General features: G+C 42.0%; 5 protein-coding genes across 8 annotated transcripts; 3 read left to right on the top strand and 2 right to left on the bottom strand.

Annotated features, from left to right (window-relative positions):
* Positions 1 to 1,643: 1,643 nt before the first annotated feature.
* LOC6625989 (tol-Pal system protein TolA) lies at positions 1,644 to 12,342 on the bottom strand. 3 transcript variants are annotated; one of them, XM_032437161.2, is made up of 4 exons: positions 12,154 to 12,342; positions 11,129 to 11,140; positions 2,453 to 2,635; positions 1,644 to 2,392 (listed from the first exon to the last, which is right to left on the bottom strand). In XM_032437161.2, exons 1-4 carry the CDS (start codon positions 12,170 to 12,172, stop codon positions 1,902 to 1,904), a joined length of 705 nt encoding a protein of 234 aa, XP_032293052.1. In that variant the 5' UTR covers positions 12,173 to 12,342; the 3' UTR covers positions 1,644 to 1,901. The 3 variants fall into 3 exon arrangements, with proteins under 3 accessions (XP_032293052.1, XP_015029482.1, XP_002049302.1); XM_015173996.3 differs by lacking the exon at positions 11,129 to 11,140 and having other exon boundaries at positions 12,154 to 12,341; XM_002049266.4 differs by lacking the exons at positions 11,129 to 11,140; positions 12,154 to 12,342 and adding an exon at positions 2,700 to 2,827.
* lectin-46Cb lies at positions 6,732 to 8,111 on the top strand. The gene is made up of 2 exons (XM_032437160.2): positions 6,732 to 6,879; positions 6,940 to 8,111. Exons 1-2 carry the CDS (start codon positions 6,742 to 6,744, stop codon positions 8,020 to 8,022), a joined length of 1,221 nt encoding a protein of 406 aa, XP_032293051.1. The 5' UTR covers positions 6,732 to 6,741; the 3' UTR covers positions 8,023 to 8,111.
* Positions 9,026 to 10,691, top strand: LOC6625991 (uncharacterized). Its single transcript, XM_032437158.2, has 2 exons — positions 9,026 to 9,217; positions 9,288 to 10,691. Exons 1-2 carry the CDS (start codon positions 9,047 to 9,049, stop codon positions 10,548 to 10,550), a joined length of 1,434 nt encoding a protein of 477 aa, XP_032293049.1. The 5' UTR covers positions 9,026 to 9,046; the 3' UTR covers positions 10,551 to 10,691.
* Positions 12,343 to 13,468: 1,126 nt separating the features above from the next.
* LOC6626742 (uncharacterized) lies at positions 13,469 to 14,249 on the top strand. The gene is made up of 2 exons (XM_002049269.4): positions 13,469 to 13,622; positions 13,678 to 14,249. Exons 1-2 carry the CDS (start codon positions 13,530 to 13,532, stop codon positions 14,119 to 14,121), a joined length of 537 nt encoding a protein of 178 aa, XP_002049305.2. The 5' UTR covers positions 13,469 to 13,529; the 3' UTR covers positions 14,122 to 14,249.
* Positions 14,250 to 14,399: 150 nt separating this feature from the next.
* dila (centrosomal protein dilatory) lies at positions 14,400 to 19,633 on the bottom strand. Of its 2 annotated transcripts, none has more exons than XM_032437157.2 (9): positions 19,484 to 19,633; positions 19,196 to 19,417; positions 17,316 to 18,855; positions 17,133 to 17,265; positions 16,699 to 16,836; positions 16,213 to 16,633; positions 15,050 to 15,705; positions 14,698 to 14,991; positions 14,400 to 14,626 (listed from the first exon to the last, which is right to left on the bottom strand). In XM_032437157.2, the coding sequence occupies exons 1-9, from the start codon at positions 19,508 to 19,510 to the stop codon at positions 14,494 to 14,496; spliced, it is 3,564 nt and encodes a 1,187-aa protein (XP_032293048.1). In that variant the 5' UTR covers positions 19,511 to 19,633; the 3' UTR covers positions 14,400 to 14,493. The 2 variants fall into 2 exon arrangements, with proteins under 2 accessions (XP_032293048.1, XP_002049306.1); XM_002049270.4 differs by having other exon boundaries at positions 17,133 to 17,250.
* Between the last annotated feature and the right edge of the window lie 578 nt (positions 19,634 to 20,211).

Raw genomic sequence — 20,211 nt, 5'->3', positions numbered from 1 at the left:
TGTGTTTCTGGCCCCTTGTTGCCCCTTGCTGCACCTATCCCATGGCAAGCCGTGTCGCGTTCATCGCGGGCTCGCGACTAACATGACCCTAACGGCACTTGCACGCCATTTTGTATGCGGTCGCACGAGCTTTGAGCATGTTTAAACATGATTAATTCGTGTTGATAAACAGCTATTTTAATTAATCGCCAGGTGTCGTTCGCCGTCGAGGTGGCCGCCGTTTTAGGCAGCGTTTCGCGTGATATTTATGCCATAATATTTTTTTATAATTTTGTTGGTCATCGCAGCTTAACAACATTTAAATTTAAATCAACTCTTTATTTGGCATTCTGCATGCGACAGCAGCTAACTAATTGCAATCACATTTAGTCGAGCTGCATAAATTCCAGTCGCTGGGCAAATGCCGAACACCATTTATCAAGCAAAGAAACCCTGGACCAGGTACCAGGGGCCGGGTGTACCAAGGACCAGTTGAAGGTAATCAAGAGCCAAGCGAACTTTATCTGAAATTAAAAATCGCTTTTACATAAATTTTGTCAGCACTTTGCCAATATGCGAATATCTATGTATATGTATGTGTGTGCGTGTGTGTGTGTGCGTGTGTGTGTGTGTAGGGTATGTATGTATGTGAATGGCCTGGCCAATTGGACTGTAACTTTGAGTAGTGTGTGTCAATGGGCGAAAGTCAGTTGCAGGCAACAACAAAAAGTTGACCATAATTAAAAGCTGCTAACAACTTTTCGCACAAACTGTTAACATGTTTGAAAATGTTAGTTTCGCTCAAAAGCCAGAAAATAAAAGCAAATAGAATGCCCAAAACACTAAATAAACTAAATAGATGCAGTTCTTTGTATAGATTTCACAGGGTTCAACTTTTGCAGCCTTTGTTCGAGTTGTTTAAACCTGAACTTAATTAGCTAAAGGGCATTTGGTCTGTATTGTCGGTCTAGCTAACAATATTATGCATTATATTATACTTTATTTATATGTATATTTTGTTTATTATTATATATAACAAGCTTAAGCCATTTGTCGATATTTCGTATAAGAAAACAACAATAGCTTAAAGTTCGCATTTCATTTAAATTGCTCAAGTTTTAGTTAAAAAACTGTTTAGTTGTGTCACCCTGTTAAGGTGGCGCCATCTATGGCTCGTAACTGCAACATCTTAACTCTTGTCTTAAGTACAGACACAAACCAATGCTGTAAAGTGCACTTCACGCTGAAATTCAATTTCGTGCGCCTTCTCTCTAGTATTTAAATTTAGATAACCAATTGGATAATAAATATATTTAAAGCCATAATTAACAAAAATACTTTAAATTAATAACAATTCTTTAAAATCTTAGACTTCCAAAAAAGAAATGCGAACCCATTTTAGCTACATAATAAAAACACATTCTTGTAATTTATTGTGCAAAAGTTAAAAGTACTTAATCATACATTTCTACATAAAACAGAATAGATACTTATTAAAAGCTCTTGTTTTAAAATTATATATATTTATATATATCAAATGCTTCAAAGTAACAAATTTTGTATAAAAACGAGTGAAAACTCAATATAAAAAGTTCCTGTCAAGTGTGCACAAAATCGCATATCAAAAGCTGCTCTATAATAAATGAAATTAAAAACATACCATATAAAAAATGAAATAGTACATATAGTGTATATGTATATATTTATATATATATATATATATATCTGAATAAATTTTTAGCGATCACATTACTGGCACTTGTTACGTTGAAGCAAATTTTCTTGCATTTTCGTTTTTGTTTTTTGTATTTTTTTTTTAAAGCATTTTCATGGTTTATTACACACAGATAGAATTATTTACGGTTTGTTTTTTTTTTTTTTGAAGGGGGGGGGATGTTGGGTATATGGATCGGAGCTAGCATCTACTTGGGGCCCAGATGGAGCTTGCCCAGGATCTGTGTGGCCTGCTGGCCAGCGGTATCCTGTGCATGAGTGGCCGCCTCATGTATGTTCTTCTCGAGTCCTTCGCGCTTCTGGTCCACATACTGATTGGCCTCGTGCAGCTTCTGGTCCACCGTCTGGCTGGTCTGTTTCATGGCGCCATCGATGGCGCCCTCGGCCTGCTTGAGCTTCTGATCGGCAACAGATTCGGCTGCCTTGACGCTCTTGTTGATCGCCTCATTGGCGGCCTTTTTGGTCTGGTCAACGGCAGTGGCAGCGGCACGCTGGGAGGCCTCCGCCACATTGGCGGCCACCTGCTTGGAGTTTTGCACAGCGGCGGTGGCCTGGCCGACAGTATGGTCCACAGCCTGTTTGGTTTGATTGACAGCGCCGGCGGCACGATTGACGCCCTGATCGATCACCTGGCCAGCCTTCTGTGCCTCGGCAGCGGCCAGAGCGGCAGCGTCCTTGGCTGAAAATGATGGGGCAATAGAGGAATGTCCTGCTGCTGAATCTATCATATTATAGTTACCTGTGCTGGCAGCCAGTTGCTCGGCTTCGCTCTTGGTCTGCTGCACAGATTGTCCCACCTTCTTGGCCTGCTCCTCGGCTAGTTTTTGCGCCTCGACAGCCTTGTCGCTGGCCAACTTCTCGGCCTCATCCTTCTTCTTGCTGAACAAGTTGACGGTCTTGTCGCCAAAGCTCTTCAGGGAGGCTGCCGAAATAGCAAAACAAGTAAAAATATTAATAACCAAATGTCTAAACTCAACTTTGCTTACTTTTTTGCTGTTGACGGCTGGGATTCATTTTCGGTAAGGCTTTAAAAGACAACTAAATCCTCAACCAGTCAACGATCATAATTTATAGACTAAATTGTAATCAGTTGAGCTTTGCTTATCGATGAAAATTGTGAAAAGTGCTCAGACTTTGTTAATTGCCGAAACATAAACAAAATGCATGACCCGGCGTGAAATTTCATCGAGCATGAACTAATCAGATCGTAATTACATGCCATGCCTGATTTTCACTTTGATTACATGCCAGGGGTGACAGTTGACACTCGGGCAGCTGCTGCGCAATTCGCGGCGTTTAATTTGGAGGCGACAACAACAAATTTCAAACGCTTCAAATACTACAATATAAAACAAAACACGTAAAGGTGATCTAACCTCGAGTGCTCGACTTGCATATACCCTATGCATAAATAGCATGCCATTAAAAACAAATTTGTTGTATTTTTTTATTTTATGAAAGGTTTTGCGGGTGATCAAAACAAAATTAGTCATCAAATACTTTAGATCAGCTATCTACCAAATTTCATATATGTAAATCTTATAAACTCAGAGCTCTTTGAGTTTGCTTCCGCATAATTGAAAAATTAGGGCACAATCGTACTGCACTTGGCATATATCACAATTAGGAATCTTCATACTAGATTTTAGATACCCAGCTCATTTAGATGCTGAGTTCCATGAGTTGCAAAATTTGAAATATACTCGAACCCAGTAAATAGACGCTCACCTACTGAATTTCATAGCGCCAGCTCGCGCAGTCTCTGAGTTCGATGAGGTCACGCAAATAAACAGACTTAGAAACTGGACTAAGAAACATGACTATAAAAGCTGATCCTATTGCTGACTAATATTAGTATATATATATATATATATATTTATATTTTTTTTAGCAAGCACACTCTGCGCTTTCTCTGACTGTTGCTATTATGTTTTTGCTAGCCATCGTCTACAGGGTATACAGAAAATAATAATTATAATTTATAAGAAATTAAGAACGTCGCCAGCACAGTCCCTGCTGAAAACTGCTCAGCTACTGCATTCCCATAAAATGACGTGTGCGTTCGCTCAAATAGAAACATTGTGCCATTAAAAGCCGCAACGGCAATCCGCTCGATCCGGCAATTTTCGAGCTATAGCACTATTCTAAATGGCATACCAAAAGCATGTAAATGTATGTGTGTGTGTTTATATGTTGCCTCTGTGCATATAAAGTAAACAATGCGCAAATATTTGAATAATTTACAGTATGTGATGTCATAATGGCAGCTCATGGTATTTTATTTTAATAGTTTTTCAGCTCTTATTCACGCTTTCTTGTTGTGCGGCTGTGAAAGAAAAGTGTTTATATACAGAAACTAATGGCGTTTTCAAATTTAAAACCAACATAAAATAATAAGACTAAAAATGCTACAAAAACTCAAATGCCTAGGTTTCTTCCTTTCTTTTTTTGTCTACATACAACAATTTTAATTAGCATTTTGATTAGCCCACGCGTCGATGTGTGCGCGAAAACTGGAAGAATTCTTTCGAAACGCAAAAAGTGATAATCGAAACCGGATTGTATTAACAAATGATAAACGTATGCTGGGATAGCTTTGAAGAACAGACAGAGTTGCATTTGTTTGGCCATTTCGAAAGCTGTTTGCCATAAAACTCGAGAAAGAGATGTCAAACTATTGGCAATGGGCTAGAAAAGAGGCAGGATTTGGAACCAAATTTAGGACAGTATTAGAAGGAGAGAAATATAAAAAGAATTGGCAAAACCATTTAGAAATATGCATGGATTTTATTAATCCACATTGTACTCTACCAAAGCGAAAGCTGGCTGCTTTAAATACATGAGATATTAATTTTTCAGTGTATGCTTGTTTTTTAAACCTATTCCCAAGAGAAATGAGAAATAAATTATTGCTCAGACAAGAAAACACTTTTATATATTCATAGAGAACTTATCTATATTTTTATGAAGATAAAACTGGGAACATAAATGAAATATATATGTAATAAAGAAAGTTCCAGCAAGGCCAAAAACAAAAAAAAATATATATTGTTTGATAAACATCAAGAAGCTAATCTATATTTGCATTTCAAAACACAAGCCGATTTCACTCACAAATTAAAACAAAAACAAAGCAAAACAAATTTGCATTTAGCATGCACTTAAATAAAAATAGAATAGAAACCATGTGGCGAACAGCTAGAAAGAAAACTTAGTCCCATTAAAATACCAAATACAATACTCATGCTCAAATATCAGAAAGAATCAAGTGCTTTCTTGCCCACTTGCGTAATAGAACGACGCAGATTGTCAGATATGCTCGCATGCTGTGGTCAATAATAAAACAAAAACAGCAACAACAAAAACATAAAGCAAAACCGGCTAGAATGCCATAACATGGCCATAAAGTAACACAATAAGCCACAGTCCAGAGCAGAGTCGCAACGCTGAGAAACGCGGAGACTCACAGCTGTTGCTGATGTTGTTTTTCTACTACTTCTCACATAGTAGTCCCAGATAATGCGCAGAAGCGCTTAACACACACAAAAAAAAAATAAAAATAAAACACAAAACAAAACAACAAAAAAAAAATTAAATAAATAAAACCTGTACTCAAGACCAACTGAACTCAAGCGCAACAAACGGGTACGAGCCACAGATACAGATACAGATACAGATACATTTGTATCTAAAGCTCCATATGTATGGGTTGTTTGTCGCTCTATGAGTAACCGCCAGCTCAGGTCACAAACTCACGTTCCACACACAGGTTTTCGAGACCCTAAAAACGCCGGTCCCAACACTCATTTGTAACTCATTGCCTATAGCTATGAATCGATGAACCGCTTTTCTGATGCTGCTCTGCTGATGATGATGTCATTGGCAAACTAAATGTATCTATAGAGCGGGCACATGGCTGGCACTGAGAATCGTGCTGAGAGAAATTCGCACGCCCAGTAATTTATTTAGCTCTAAGTTAACTCATTGTCGAAGGTCAATACCAGACTAACAACTTGGCAACGGGCCCAACTCTGTGTGTCCTGTAAAGGGCACAGCTGGAACTGCTGCATGATGTCATATGCACCCGAAAAGGTAAATCCATAAATGTATTTACAACTGCGACCAAGGGCAAGGCTTCAAATACAGCTAATACACTCGGTATTAAAGTGAAGAATTAAAAAACCAGAAAATACTTCTATGAAAGTTAAGAGTACATGTCTTCAGTTTCAATATGCAAAACAAGATAGCATATTTTTTAAAAGTTGAGAAAAAAAATTGTAGAAGTATTTGATATAATAAAACAGAATTCATTTCAATCTTATCTTAGCTTAAATAGAGTTTGATATATTGTGTAAATATAATATATATTTTACATTGTTATTTATATAAATATTTGATTGGTTGTAAATGTAGAACATATTACTGTATTTTTCATGCACATTTTCTTGTAAGTTCTCTAATGATTTAATTTTCTTAATATTTTAAAAATGTCGAACTACGTAATAAGAAAGTGAATTTTAAAAGTGAACAAAGTTCGCTTAAATTAAAATAAAAGTTTTATTGAAACAAAATATGTATTCGATTTGAAAAATAAAACCCTTTTGCTATGATTTACATAAGCTAAATGAGATTCAATTTGGAAAACTACTTTACCTCTGCAATTCAAGTATATTATATCAAGAATTAGTTGATAGCTCTTATTTTCATTGGTCTAGCTATTCATACACTCAATTAAATGCGTAACCCCGAACCTGACCCACAAACCTAGCCGAGCGATTCCGGTCTGAGTGTCCAAATTGGATGACAGCAGCGTCTCAACTCTTCCGGAATGCCCGCCCAAGTTAGGCTGGCGACAGCTAATTGAATTAGTTGACCACTGGGCACGGTCGGGTGGAACCGTTGATAAAGGCATGCGATGATCATTGATTGCGATCCATGGCAAATGGAATTGCGATTGCATGGTAGGGGAGGATATAAGTACAGGAGGGAACAGCGCCAGAGCACACAATGGTGCATTGGTAAGGAGAGATGAAGCACATCATAATTGCGATCATTGCCGTGCTGAGTGTCCTGCATAGGGATCAGCTGCTGGCCACGGCCAAGGGCTGTCCGCGTCGCTATCTGAGACGCATCAATGGCAAGTGCTATTATTTCTCAGTGAAAAAGGTAAGCGTATCCTGCCGTGCAGAATCCCCTGCTCATCGCTGCCCTGCTCATTAATCGCAGATGAACTGGTATGGTGCTCTCAACAATTGCCTGCGCAAGGGCCTGACGCTAGCCGATTTGAGCAATGCACGAGATTTTTATGGCGCCGTCGAGTTTCTCAGCTCCAAGGGCAACACGGAGGACTTTTGGTTTGGCGCCAATGATCTCCAAACGGAGGGACGCTTTCAGTACATAAGCAATGGCCGCCTGGTGCGATACTTTAGCAATTATAGCATTGTGGAGCCGGCAGAACATTCCGAGTGCGATGACTGCCTGGAGGTGCGCATACGCAACAACTTGACTGTTGTGGCCGATGACAATTGCCTGGAGCGGCAGTATTTCATCTGCTCGGAGCGGTACTGTGATGTCGCCATCAGTAAGCCCCGTCATCACAGTCACGAGCATTTGCATCACTTCCATCACGACATCGGCGAGGCTAGCGAGCCGGAGGGCGAAAAGGAACTTAATATTCAATCGCCAGATCAAATTGAGGAGCAGCAGACCGATAACAACGAATCAGAGGAGGCAGCCAATGCGGAAACACCGGAAAATGACGATGGTGGTAGAGAAATGGCTGCTGAGGGAGGGAAAGACACAACACCAACGGCTGAAGAAGGAGAAACGCCAGCTGCAGGCGCAGCTCCACCTGCTGAAGGAGGAGCAGGCGCAGCCCCACCTGCTGAAGGAGGAGTAACGCCAGCTGCAGGCGAAGCCCCACCAGCTGAGGGAGGAGAAACGCCAGCTGCAGGCGCAGCACCACCAGCTGAGGGAGGAGAAGCAGCACCTGCCGCGGGTGCAGCTCCACCAGCCGAAGGAGGAGAAACGCCAGCTGCGGGCGCAGTACCACCTGCTGTAGGAGGAGAAACAGCACCTCCTGAGGGTGCAGCTCCACCCGCTGCAGGAGGAGAAGCAGCACCTGCTGAGGGTGCAGCTCCACCAGCTGCAGGAGGAGAAGCAGCACCTGCTGAGGGTGCAGCTCCACCAGCTGCAGGTGGAGAAGCAGCACCTGCTGAGGGTGCAGCTCCGCCAGCTGAGGGAGGAGAGCCAGCACCTGCCGAGGGTGCAGCTCCGCCAGCTGAGGGAGGAGAAGCAGCACCTGCCTAGGCATAGAATTTGATCAAGTAGACGCATTTGAAGGAAAAAAGTTTAACGTGTAAAAATTAATAAACTAAATAAATACAATAAGCAAATAACATTTCGGGAACAGGTCCAAAGGTATAACAGAGTTTAACAGTTCCGATTCCGGCAAGGTCTAAGGTCCCTCAGTTGACAACAGTTTTCTTCGATTCATAACAGCAGAGTCTCTGCTAAGACTTAAGCACATGGAACCTATGATAAAAGGTCTGCCAGACATTTTGGAAGAAATTTTCCAACTTCTTTATATAAAAATATACGTTATTTAACCAATCAACCAGAAACTAAGTCTTGAGTAGAGTAGACTGTACTATAATATTTAAAAAGGTGACAACTATACAGAGTTGCCAGACCTTATGAGGAACAACATGTAGTTGTTCTCAAGTTTCAATTGAAAGACAAAGACTTAGCTTCAGCAAGCCTCATTAGGAAAATATCATTTTTATTATATGGCAAATCTTAGCTAAAATAAATATAAATTTAATATAAGAAACTAATGTTCTATTTGGCAGCATAATAGAGTTGCCAGATCATAAAAATGCCCATTGTACAATTACTTCAAAGCTGTAGTAAAAGGAATCCGAAATTAAGCTGCAAAATGTCCGTGTAGAATCAAAAAATTGTCTTATGAGGGTGCGAATATTTTTGAAATGGTGAAACATTTGGAAGACGTAGCGGAATAAAGTATCTTTGGGAACCAAAATATTGAATATTGAAGCAATTGTCTGACCTTCGAAATGCAGATCTGTAGGTTGTCTACGCTAGAACATTTTATTGGAGTATTATTTTACGGACCCACCATGACTCGAAAGCAACTAATTTAAATTAATTGATTTGTTCAATACTGAGCAATCGAACCACTAAAAAATTGCATATATTTATGTCTAGATAGTATAATGGGCATACATAATGATGGTTGTCACGCATTCAAGAGTGTATATATAGAAGAAACAGGCAAATTGTGCACAGTTTGTGCAGCGAGGCGCCTGCAGCCATGAGGTTACTAGAAATTGTGATATTGACTTTAATCGTAGTATATCCAGATGGTGGGCTCTCAATCAAGCGACCCAATAAGGCATCCAAGAAACCAGATATTAATGGTCCTTGCGGCAAGCGGTATTTGCGCCAGATAAACGGTAAATGCTATTATTTTGCAGGCAAAAAGGTTTGTACTTGGAACTACTTGTATATCGCGATAGTTCAGTTGAACAAAATGGTTGGATTCTACATTTCAGATGAACTGGTTCGGGGCACAGAACAATTGCCTGCGCAAGAACCTCAATCTTGCCGATCTGGCCACAAGGGAGGAATACAATGGCATCGTGTATTACCTGAGAGCGCGCGGCAACATGGAGGACTTTTGGTTCGGTGGCAATGACCTGCAGACGGAGGGTCGTTTCACCTACATTAGCACTGGTCGACCGGTACGCTATTTCGGAGGTCTCAAAGGCATTGAGGCCACATTTCGCGCAAATTTGGATGATTGCCTGGAGATAAGGCTGAGGCAGAATACCACCGGTATTACCGATGACAATTGCCAGGAGAAACAATATTTTATATGCCAGACGAATGCTGTCAAGTGTGCTCAGCCAGTGGAAGGTGGAGCAAACGATACGCATCATAGCCATGAGCATTTGCATCACTTCCATCATGATGCGGAAAAAGGCAAGGACAGGGATGGCTCGGGAAATAGAGATAATGAACAGAGAGATGTGGAAAGCGATTCGCGGCCGGCTGATAATTCGAATTCAACGGAAGTTAGGGAACTACCAACCGAAGTATCGGGTGAAAACACATCAGCGTATGGGGAGGAGAATACACCAATGGCAGAGGAGAGTTTAGGCACAACAGTTGTGCCACCCGATGATGGCGGAGAAGGAACGTTACCAGCTCCAGAGGGAACAGCAACAGCAAATGGAACGGAAACTTCTGGACCGTCTAAAGCTGACGGAGAAACTCCAGTGCCACCTGCAGAAGGTGCAGAAACTCCAGTGCCACCTGCAGAAGGAGCCGAAACTCCAGTGCCACCTGCAGCAGGAGTGCCACCAGCAGAAGGCGCAGAAGCTGCAGCGCCGCCTGCAGAAGGCGCAGAAGCTGCAGCGCCACCTGCAGAAGGCGCAGAAGCTGCAGCGCCACCTGCAGAAGGCGCAGGAGCTGCAGCACCACCTGCAGAAGGTGCAGAAACTCCAGCAGCACCTGCAGGAGATGGCGCACAACCTCCTGTTGAAGGCGCAGCCGCAGAGCCAGCACCACCTGGCAGCGGAGAACCTGCAAAGCCATCTGAAGATCAAGCAGAGACTCCTGCACCAGACAATCCTGATAATCCAGCCGGCCGTGCTCCCAAAACAACACCCGTAGAAATAACAACAACAACTGTGCGCTACGAGAAACCGGATGAAGCTCACGGCAAAACTGATTTGGCAACAAAGAACCTAGATGGAGAGCTCGTTTCGCCAGTGCCAGTGCCAGTGCATGACGAGACAACATCGGAACATTGATGGAATATCGGTGACACCTGAAATCGGCGCTCAACAAGCACCTGAAATAACCCCCAATCCAAATGCGTTTGTAAAAATCGAATTTCCAATGCACAAATAAAACGCCAGAGATCTCGCCTGGCCTCTATATAAATAAGTCAATTTTATAATGTCCAATTTCTATGGTTAGGGGAATGGAGATGGTGTTCGGGCATAAGGAAATGTTCTGTCTATTGAGCTACTGATAATGTGAATGCATGCTATTTATAGTGCGAACAAAAATCTACACTCAGAAAAAGATTGGGGCTTTTCACTCAAAAAGAGAATATTTTCCCAAAAAAAAAAAAAAAAAGATACATATATATATTAAATATGTTGTTAAATATTCTCTTTTTTTTAATTACAATTTATTTGAATAATATTTTTTAATAAATGTGAAATGTTCCAAATTTATTATTTTTTTTTTGTTTTTTTCTGTTGTGCACAATTTTTTGTTGAGTGTTCGATAACTATTGAAATTTCTACTAGATTTGCAAAATATATATATATATATAGTTTATTTTGCTTATAAACGTACATAGACAAGGGATTTTACTTACATTTGGAAGCATCTGTTTGCATTAAGTGGAAACAGAGAATTATAATTAAAGTATATTTCATCATTGTCTAAAGAAATTACTACGAAATACTTTGTGCCAATTGCTTCAGTTGTTTTCGATTTATCCCAAAAGCAGGAAAACGAGAAAACTGACAGTGAAGAATTTTTCAGTTAACGGAAATAGAGTCATTTATTTTTGGGTCGGTGTGTGTGCGTGTGTGCGTGTGTGTATTGTACGCACTCTAAAATACATCAAAGAACCAATTTTGAAATCTTTAAACAAAAAGAACACACATATTCGCACAATATGACAGAAAAAAAGAAGAAAATAAATATATATATATAAAAGTATCAAATATGTATAGATTTAATATATATATATATATATATATATATATATATTTATGCACACACGCCAGCCAATATAATTACACATATATACATAAGTTTATATGTATCGCATCGTTGTGGGTGTGGGTTGTGTCAGCGAGAAGAACAACTTATAGTTCAGAGACGTGTCTGTATATAGTATATACAGAGGCGAATACTGCGCCATAATTGGCTTACGCTGACGTATCATCATCGTCATCATCATCATCATCATCATCATTATCAAGATCATCAACGAGCTCTATAAGTAATCGTAACTATAGCAGACAATTAATTGTGTCTGCTTATGCCGACTGCTCAACTCCTTTTTCTCATTTCTCATTTTTATTTCGTTTTAGCTTGTGACGATGATGTAATTCTATTATAGTCCTGCAATGCGGTCATAGGTTGTACGAGCCCAACAGCAAGGTCTCACACTTTATTTTTCTATTATTTTTTTTTTTTTTTTGGTTCTATTATTTATTTCGATTTTTGTTGCTGTTCGAAATGTCATGCCACATGCCACATACCACACGCTGCATATTTAATTGGACAATGGACAATACATGGAAATGTCTCTTAATTTTCTAATTCAAAAACTTTCACAACAGCTTGAACTGCGTTATGTTTTTTTTTTTTTTTGTACTTGTTTTTTACCTGTCAACGAGCTGAACATGTTGAAATTGTTGAATTTGATTTTGGTGTGTTTTTTTTAATAGAATTTGGAACTGTTAACGTTCTATTTGAATTTGAATTTGAATTGAGAGTCTGCTTTGGATTTATTTGTAGTCGGCTAATTTTGTACGTAGCGCGTTTATTTTTAAAACGTTCCGACTGCGTCGACGGCACAAAAACGAATAAAGTCCAAACGAAAGTATCTTGTTGGAAATGTTGTTGTTCGCGATTGTTGTTGTTGTTGTTGTTGTCTTTTAGCTACTGATTCTTGTGGAACCTGTTAACTGCACTCTTTCCGCTGTGCTACGTTCGCATGTAGATGCTATCAGCGTTGCCAGATGCACTGAATTCGTTGATACATTGTGAACTCGCGTTGCCTCTGCCAGATAAGCATTAACAGAAATGTTATAAAGCAGTTAACAGCTTTCTGTTAGCGAATCTTAGACTTTTACGCCTTAAGTTAGCTCAGGTTAACAGTGTTAAGTTGCTTGAAAGCGGCCAACATGTTTGTGTTAACGGATATTCAAATTACCTAAATTAAATATATTACTGTGAACTGTGAACAAAAGCGTAACGAATACGTTGTATTGCTTTAGTTGTATATTGTTGTAGTATTCGAATTCGGGACACAGCTTAAGCTACATTCAACATGAAACAGCAGCTAATAAAAGACATATGTGTTTTAGTTTATCTTGCAAATATTTATCAAGTCGAAGGCAAAGGCAATTGCTACTATTTTAGTGACGAAAAGGTGGGTACACCTTATTAATGATTACAATTTGTGTTCCCATAAAAGAATATTAACTTCCAGTTAAGTTGGACTAAAGCCTTAAAGGCTTGTGAAAGCAACAACCTATGCCTGGCCAGCTTCGACAGTGCAGAGGCCTTTAACCATTTGCGAAATCAACCTGATGAACTTAAGGTTGACTATTGGTTTGGCTTAAACGGACGTGAGAGGAATACCTTCAAATACATCGCCACATATGAGTTAATCAAGTATTTGCCACCCGGTAGCGAGTTGGAGATAGATAAACCCTGCGCCTTCGTAAAACTGCTCGACAACAAGAAATACACCATCCGGTCGAATAATTGCATTGCTAAAAAAAAATTCGTGTGCTTCGATTCGGTCAGATGCAAGGGAATAATTGCTAACAAGGAAACCGGTTATCTTACGGAAGTTACTTGTAAAAAATAAACGCAAAATAAATAAATATTGTACATATATGCCACGGACCATATCGAATTCATTTTGAACAACATTTAATTTGATTTGCCGCCGCTTACGTAATCCTTTGCCCTAAGTCACTATAAAATAAAATCAAATTCTCTAGGCCGAAACATACCGTACTCCAAACACCATGAAACTACAAGTGTTGGCATTATTATTGTATTTGAGCCACAGGTGCGAGGGGCAAACAGCAGGATCCTGTCACTATTTCAGCGATACCAAGGTACAGCCAAAAGTCGAATCCTTATTTTTCTAATAGTACCATTTTTACCATACAGATGGATTGGTTTGAGGCATTATTCACATGCCAGCGAAAGCAAATGTGTTTGGCAAACATTAAAACACAGCGTTCGTTTGAGGAATTCGAAAACAAATTAAAAGCAAGTTCGCGGGATGAATATTGGTTTGGCCTAAATGGCTATGAGAAGTATGCCTTCAAATATGTTTCAGATGGCGCACCGCTGGGCTATATGCCACCGGCAGCGATGATACATTTAGATAAGCCCTGTGCTTTTGTCAAACCCATTGGTAAGACACATTTCACCTTTGAAACGGGCAATTGTGGACGACCCAGACGATTCATATGCACCGCAGCACCCAGGTGCAACGGCAAGGATACAAATAGCACATTTATGCCATCGCTTACGGCCGCGCTGCCATGTGAAATCAAAAAAGAAATCTTAGAAAAGCTTGGTATAAAGCCCGTTGAGGTAGAGGATTAAAGAGTAGAAAGAGCTCAAGAAAAATTTCACGAACATGTGAGCTAAGGCCGAAAGACCTTCACTTGAGGCAAATAATAGAATTTAAAAAAAAATTTCCTTGGCTTCATTTTTATATTGCAAGTGTAAAAGGTGGAAAAATATTTTACAGGTGTTTGCAGCTGGCGTTGCCAGATGCTTAGAAAATTTTTTGAAAAAGTCTGAATTCTTCCGTTAAAAAAATTAAAATGTAAACGGCATATTTAAAATAACGCACTTGCGTCCTCTGAATAGTACATATGCCCAAATGTTATATCAAGTGAATATTTAAAATTATTTGTTAGGTGACTTATTTTTCCTTAGCTTTGGTTCATATGTTTATTCAGTTATTCCCAACTACTTAACACAATAATCTTTGCGTTGTTGTCGAATGACCGCATTTAGTTTGAGGCACTGTTGCCGCAGCTGATCATTGTCGCCCTTGAGCACCTCAATGGTCTCCTCCTGTCGCTGTATGGTCTGATGCACCCTATTAATAAAAAAAAAATATGCATAAGGTTAGCTATAGTACGATCTGATGATATACTTATAATTTGTTACCGTTTCTGCAATTGATCCATTTCCTGTTTGTGGCGTTCATTGAGCACGCCCAGCTCACTTTGTATATCCGCATTGAGATTATCGCGCAGCTTGTCGCGCTCGTTGATGAAGTCGCCGCACATCTTCTTGCTATGGCTGAGCTCCAGCTGCAGCTGCTTGACCTCCGCCTGGCAGTTGCGCACCTGGGCGTCCGCCTCGGCCAGTTTGCCACGTGTCTCCGCATACTTTTCTCGCAGCGACTTTTCCACATTTTCCGCCAGTTGCAAATCCTTCTCGTACTTTTCCTTGAGCCGCCTACGAATTGTGATTGTATTCAACAAAGGCCTATCAAAGCTCTTGACTTTATACTTACAGCAACTTCTGCTCGTGCTCTTCGTTGCTTTGCAGTGCATCCGCCTCCATACGCACCACCAGCTCGTCCAGCTGGCGATCTCGTTCGGCTCGATAGTGCTGCCTGATGGCATTCTCCTTTTCCGCCTGCGCCAGCTTGCACTTGTTCTCGTATTCCGTTTTCCAGAGCTCGAAGTCCGCCAGATATTGCTGCTCCACGGTGTTGATGCGATTCTGATATTTCTCCTCCTGCTTGGCCATTTTCTCCTGCATTTCGAACTTGGCCTGCTCAAGTTCGCTCTCCTGTTCCCGCTGCACCTCCTGTCGTTTGGCCAAATAGTCGGACTCCTTTTGCCGGAGCTCCGCTTGCAAACGTTCACGCTCTGCGGCAAAATCATCGGCGAGCTTCTGCCGCAGCTCCGCCTGCGTTTTCTGCTCCTCCTCCAGCTGACGCTCCAGACGCTCACGGATGGCGGTGCGTTCCTTTTCAATAATGCTCTCGCGATCCTGTGCACAACTCTCGCGTATGCTATGCTCGATTTGCTCGTGCTTGAGACGTGCCTCCTCCAGAGCGTCTAACAGTTGCATCTGATGCGCACGCTTCAGTTCGGTCACCTCGCGCTGATGATCACAGTTCATTTTGTTGATCTCCGCCTCAAGACCTTTCACTGTGAGCTCCTGTTTTCGAAGAAAAAAGTCGTAAATAGAAAAATATGGGAATAGCTTTTTATTTCGCATTTCTTCAAGTAGACTTTACCCACTTAGGGAATAAGGAAATGTCAGCAAGTCAGCGATTCCCCATCTTTTCTTCTTTACTATGAGCTAAATCTTGAAACGAACCTCACTTTGCAAACCCTATGGAGAGGCTTCGGTTCAAGAACCAAATATGATTATCAGCCTATAGATGGGAATCTTCCATATAGGCATTTTATTCTTAATCTGGAACTTGAACCTCGAACTAGGTTTACATACTAAACCCTAAGATAGTTCGGCTCGCACCACGCACAATTTTGTTTAAGGATTGACAGCCAAAGAAAGGCATCTTTCATACATTTTCCATCAAACCTTGAACCGAACCTTAGGTAGATGCGTGGAGGCGAAACCAGATTTGGAAATCGAGCCTTGCAGCATATCAGTTTGTCCATAGACATCTTTCAGATAGGCATATTCCTACCCAGCACCCACCTTAATCTTCTTGGTATTCTCGCGCACCCAGCGCTCCCGGCGTATTTTCTCGCCCGCCAATGTTGTCTCCTTGGCGCGTGTCAATTCCGTTTCCAGTCGGTGCTCCCAGGCCTGATTCTGGCTCTCCAGGCGACGTGTCAACGCGGCCACCTTCTCGCAGAGCGAACCCTTATCCTTGAGCAGCTGCTCGATGAAGCCTTGATGACGCGTCACAACCTCCTCGTAGTGCTTCTTTTGTTCACGTATTTTCGCAACACTGTTGGACTTTTCGGCGCGCAGCGATTTCTGTTTCTCGGTGCGCAGCTGAAGCACATGCTCCTTGGACAGATGAATGGCATTGGCCAGCTCGTTGGCGCGCAGGCTGAGCGCAATCACGCGACGTGCCAACTGATGATTGGGAAGCATCAGCAGCTCCGACAGCCTGACAAAAAAAATGTTTACCCTTAAGTAGACAAGAGTCTTTAACCAAATGGAACTCCAACTCACTTGGGCACCTCATCGGTCACATCGGGCTCCACGACAAACTCCACTTCTGATCGATTGCTATCCGGCATGGAGCGACGGGTTTCCATCAGTGTTTTGTCACAGCTGCTCTCCACATTATTGAGATAGGCCAAAATGTCTCTGGAAGGTAAATGAGATGTATTTTAATTTTACTATAAATATGAAATGAGAAAACCTATTGAGCTTTACACCGACATGGAACTGCTCAGCTACAGGTGCATAGATTGCTTATTAGATGACTTTTGGCCAGATCTCAGATCCTATTGGAGCTACTAACTCATATTGAAATTTTCAATACAAAGGAAGCTAAGAAGCTTGTAGCGACAGATCGATACTGAATACAGGGTATCTTCTAGTGTGTCGCTCTCATGTTATTTTTTTTTTATACGTAATTTCCCTCTTATTCCACCACTCACTTGTATTTGTCGCCACTCTCGGGCATTTTGTCTCCATTTTGACTAACCGTATCGGCTGTCTCTGCGCGTGAATCCAATTTAAGGTTCAACTCGCTGGGCAAACGTTCCGCAAAGTTGTCTGAAAAATGTTTATCTATAGATAATATAGTAGTTGAATTAGGGTCAACAATGCTGCAAGATCACCTCGCTTCTTATCCTCCTCAATCTCCTTGATGACGGACACAATCTCATCGTAGGTGGAGCCTCTGGAATCATCATTCGACTTGAGCGACAGCTGTGAGGCGCTATCATTGTCATTGTCATTGGCCTCGTCCAGCTCATCCAGGCCCTGTTTATGCAGTTCCTCAAACTGTGCCAACGCCTGCTTCTCTTCCTGCATGCTCATCCAGCTGTCCACCTTGTCCAAATTGTATTCACTCAGTTTTCGCTCCTCCCGCAGGCTGCCCACGCTGACGGCTTTCTTCAGTTTGCCGCCGGTGGTCAAACTGATCGTTGTGCTCTTGGCTAGAAATTTGGACTTGTTATTGTTCTGGTTGTTTCTGGTGCTTGGCTCCGCACTGGCGGGCTTCACGTTCTCCTTCTTCTTGCCCACAAATGGAGGCGTGGCAGCGATTTTTAAATAATTGCTAATAACGGAATCGGCGCTGCTGTTGCCCAAATGCCGTCGATCCTCCTGGACAATGGGCAGAAAATTGTTTTCGGCACCGAAATTGCGCTGTCCGGCCGGGCGATATGAGGCGCCACTGTTAACTTGGCCATGGTGGTTGTTGCTATTGCTGCTGTTACCGTTGGCTGCGCTGAGATTCTTCTCGGAGAGATTGTTCTGCTTGTCCTTGGCCTGTGCCGCATACTTGTCCATATAATTGGGCAGCTCCATGTTGTTCATGGGCTCTAGTGGCTTGCTGTTTTTTTCCAGCGACACGCCCACGGCCTGCTTGTACTCCCTGATGACATTTAGCTCCGGCGTGGCTGACTTGGGAATAGGCAGTGGTGGTGGCAGCGACAGCGGCAGCGGAAGCGGCAGCTGGCTTTTAGTCTCCGCATAGCGACAGCTGGGCGCATCGCAGGCGCATTTGACATCCGCAGCAGCCTCGTTGGTGCTGGCCGTGGAGGAGGAGCGTGTGCTGCAGGTGCAGTTCTCCGATGGGCACTTGGGATACTCGTAGGTCTCGGCCAGCACCTCGGCGCTGCCGCTGCCCGAAGCCGGCGCGCCAAAGTGCACGGACTTCTTCTGGCCGCTGACATCGCTGGACTCCATCTTGTTGCCACTGTTATTGTTGCTGTTGTGGTTATTGTTGTTGTAGTTGAAGCTGGGCAATGTCAGGGGACCCGGCGCCGAGATGCTGGTGCTGCTGCCGGCACGCACCAGCACCTCCTGTTTATCATTGTCACAATCACTGGAGTCCACATCGTTCTGCTGGCTGTTGGGCTTGCTGAAGGACACGCGACCCGGCAGATCCGGCTTGGCAGTCTTCTGCAGGAGCGCAGCATTACTCAGTCCCTGGCTGGTTGACCAGTTGGAAGCATAGGATTTGGCTTTCTCAACGCCCGGCATGCTGACCAGAAACCGCTCCAGCTGCTCGCCCTCACTGCTGTGTGGAGATTTCTGCGAGAAATCCGACTGATCGTCGGTGGAAGAGTTGCAGGCGCTGCGGCACAACCAACTGCGCTTGATCGGCTCCTCCAGCAGCGATTTTAGAAGATCCGTGGAAGAGACTTGACGCTGTAAACAGAGAAATAAATTGAACCCTCAGATGGCATTTTTTGCTAACTTTTGATGGTCCCTGCATAAAATTAAACTTCAATTAATTCTTTAAATTTAGAAATAGGAAGATAGAAGAACAAATTATCTTATTGCAAGAATATGCAAACTAAAAATAATACTTTTTAAATTATATTAAATGTATTTCAATGTTATATTTAGCTTCTTTGTATTATGAAAAATGTGCTTGAAATGAGAAATTTTTTCTGGATTTTTAATATATTTAGGTACAAAATGTTTGTTTATTTTTCTCTGAGTGTATATGCACTTGACCTTGCGCTTGTTGTCACTTTCTACTTACGTGTTTGCTATGTCGCAGCTCCTTTTCGCAAAAGTAAACGCTCAGCTTTCGTCCAAATTTCGGATCCGCCGACTGTGGCCGCCCTAGGAAGGGCGAGGAGCGACTGCGCTGCTGCAGAAAGTTGGCGGAACGTGGACGAAAATGTGGCGCAGAATTGTGCAGAGTCGTGAGAGAGCGACTATTGTATTTGGGCTTCGTTTTTTGTCTTGCGGCGAGGTTAATCTGCGGGGAAATGGGGAATGGGTAGCACATAAATAGCCGGCACAGCAAGTATCATTGCGCACCTACCTGTGAGCCCTTAAGACATAAATCCATAATAGCACCCAAATTTAGCACACGGCGCACCTAAAACACTCGCTTTTCACTTTTCATTTAGACAGGTTCTCCTTTGTCTCTGCCTTTTAGCCGCACTGACGGCTGCGCCACAGCCAACTGATTTTGTTGAAAACTTGTTTGGCCCATGGTCGCTTTTGTTTTGGCCAAAACATATAGAAACAGAAAAAAACAAAAACAAAAAACAGCCCCTGGCTATAATATCGATTAAACGCAGTCCAGGACATGTGCCCAGCAGATGTTGGTCAGCAATACAACCCCCAAAGCGACCTGGACATGGTTACCATGGGCAAGCGTCACGCTCGCCGAGCACCCGACTCATGAATTGAAAACTTGGCCTCACAGGTGTTTTCTTCAATTTCCAATATCCAACCGAACTTACATAAATTTTTGTGCATGCAAAAGTTATAAATAATAAATATTGCTAATCAAAAATTGAAATGCCACACCTGCCCAATCAATCAATCAAATGCAGAGCATGCTAACAAGCCGAGTCAATTAAAGAAATTCATCATTAAAAAAGCAAAAATTATCATTATTAAAACTGAACTCAAGGACAACAATGCGCTGGCACACTAAGATCAAAGTTCAGCATAAAAATTACCTTCTTTTTTATTAATTCAAGACTTCATTCGTTCAAGTTTGCATCGCCTTTCATTTTCAATGTTAACTGTTAACATTTT

Source organism: Drosophila virilis, chromosome 5, assembly GCF_030788295.1.
Source record: "Drosophila virilis strain 15010-1051.87 chromosome 5, Dvir_AGI_RSII-ME, whole genome shotgun sequence".
NCBI lineage: Eukaryota > Metazoa > Arthropoda > Insecta > Diptera > Drosophilidae > Drosophila > Drosophila virilis.
This window is presented reverse-complemented; position numbering and strand designations above follow the sequence as displayed.

Coding starts and splice junctions, on each gene's coding strand:
- lectin-46Cb (XM_032437160.2), top strand. CDS start 6,742: ATGAAGCACATCATAATTGCGATCATTGCCGTGCTGAGTGTCCTGCAT. Junction 6,880..6,939: donor ATTATTTCTCAGTGAAAAAG/GTAAGCGTATCC, acceptor CATTAATCGCAG/ATGAACTGGTATGGTGCTCT.
- LOC6625991 (XM_032437158.2), top strand. CDS start 9,047: ATGAGGTTACTAGAAATTGTGATATTGACTTTAATCGTAGTATATCCA. Junction 9,218..9,287: donor ATTATTTTGCAGGCAAAAAG/GTTTGTACTTGG, acceptor TCTACATTTCAG/ATGAACTGGTTCGGGGCACA.
- LOC6625989 (XM_032437161.2), bottom strand. Junction 2,393..2,452: donor GCAACTGGCTGCCAGCACAG/GTAACTATAATA, acceptor CATCATTTTCAG/CCAAGGACGCTGCCGCTCTG.
- LOC6626742 (XM_002049269.4), top strand. CDS start 13,530: ATGAAACTACAAGTGTTGGCATTATTATTGTATTTGAGCCACAGGTGC. Junction 13,623..13,677: donor ACTATTTCAGCGATACCAAG/GTACAGCCAAAA, acceptor TTTACCATACAG/ATGGATTGGTTTGAGGCATT.
- dila (XM_032437157.2), bottom strand. CDS start 19,510: ATGGATTTATGTCTTAAGGGCTCACAG. Junction 15,706..16,212: donor AGAATACCAAGAAGATTAAG/GTGGGTGCTGGG, acceptor CTTCGAAAACAG/GAGCTCACAGTGAAAGGTCT. Junction 14,627..14,697: donor ATGGATCAATTGCAGAAACG/GTAACAAATTAT, acceptor TTTTATTAATAG/GGTGCATCAGACCATACAGC.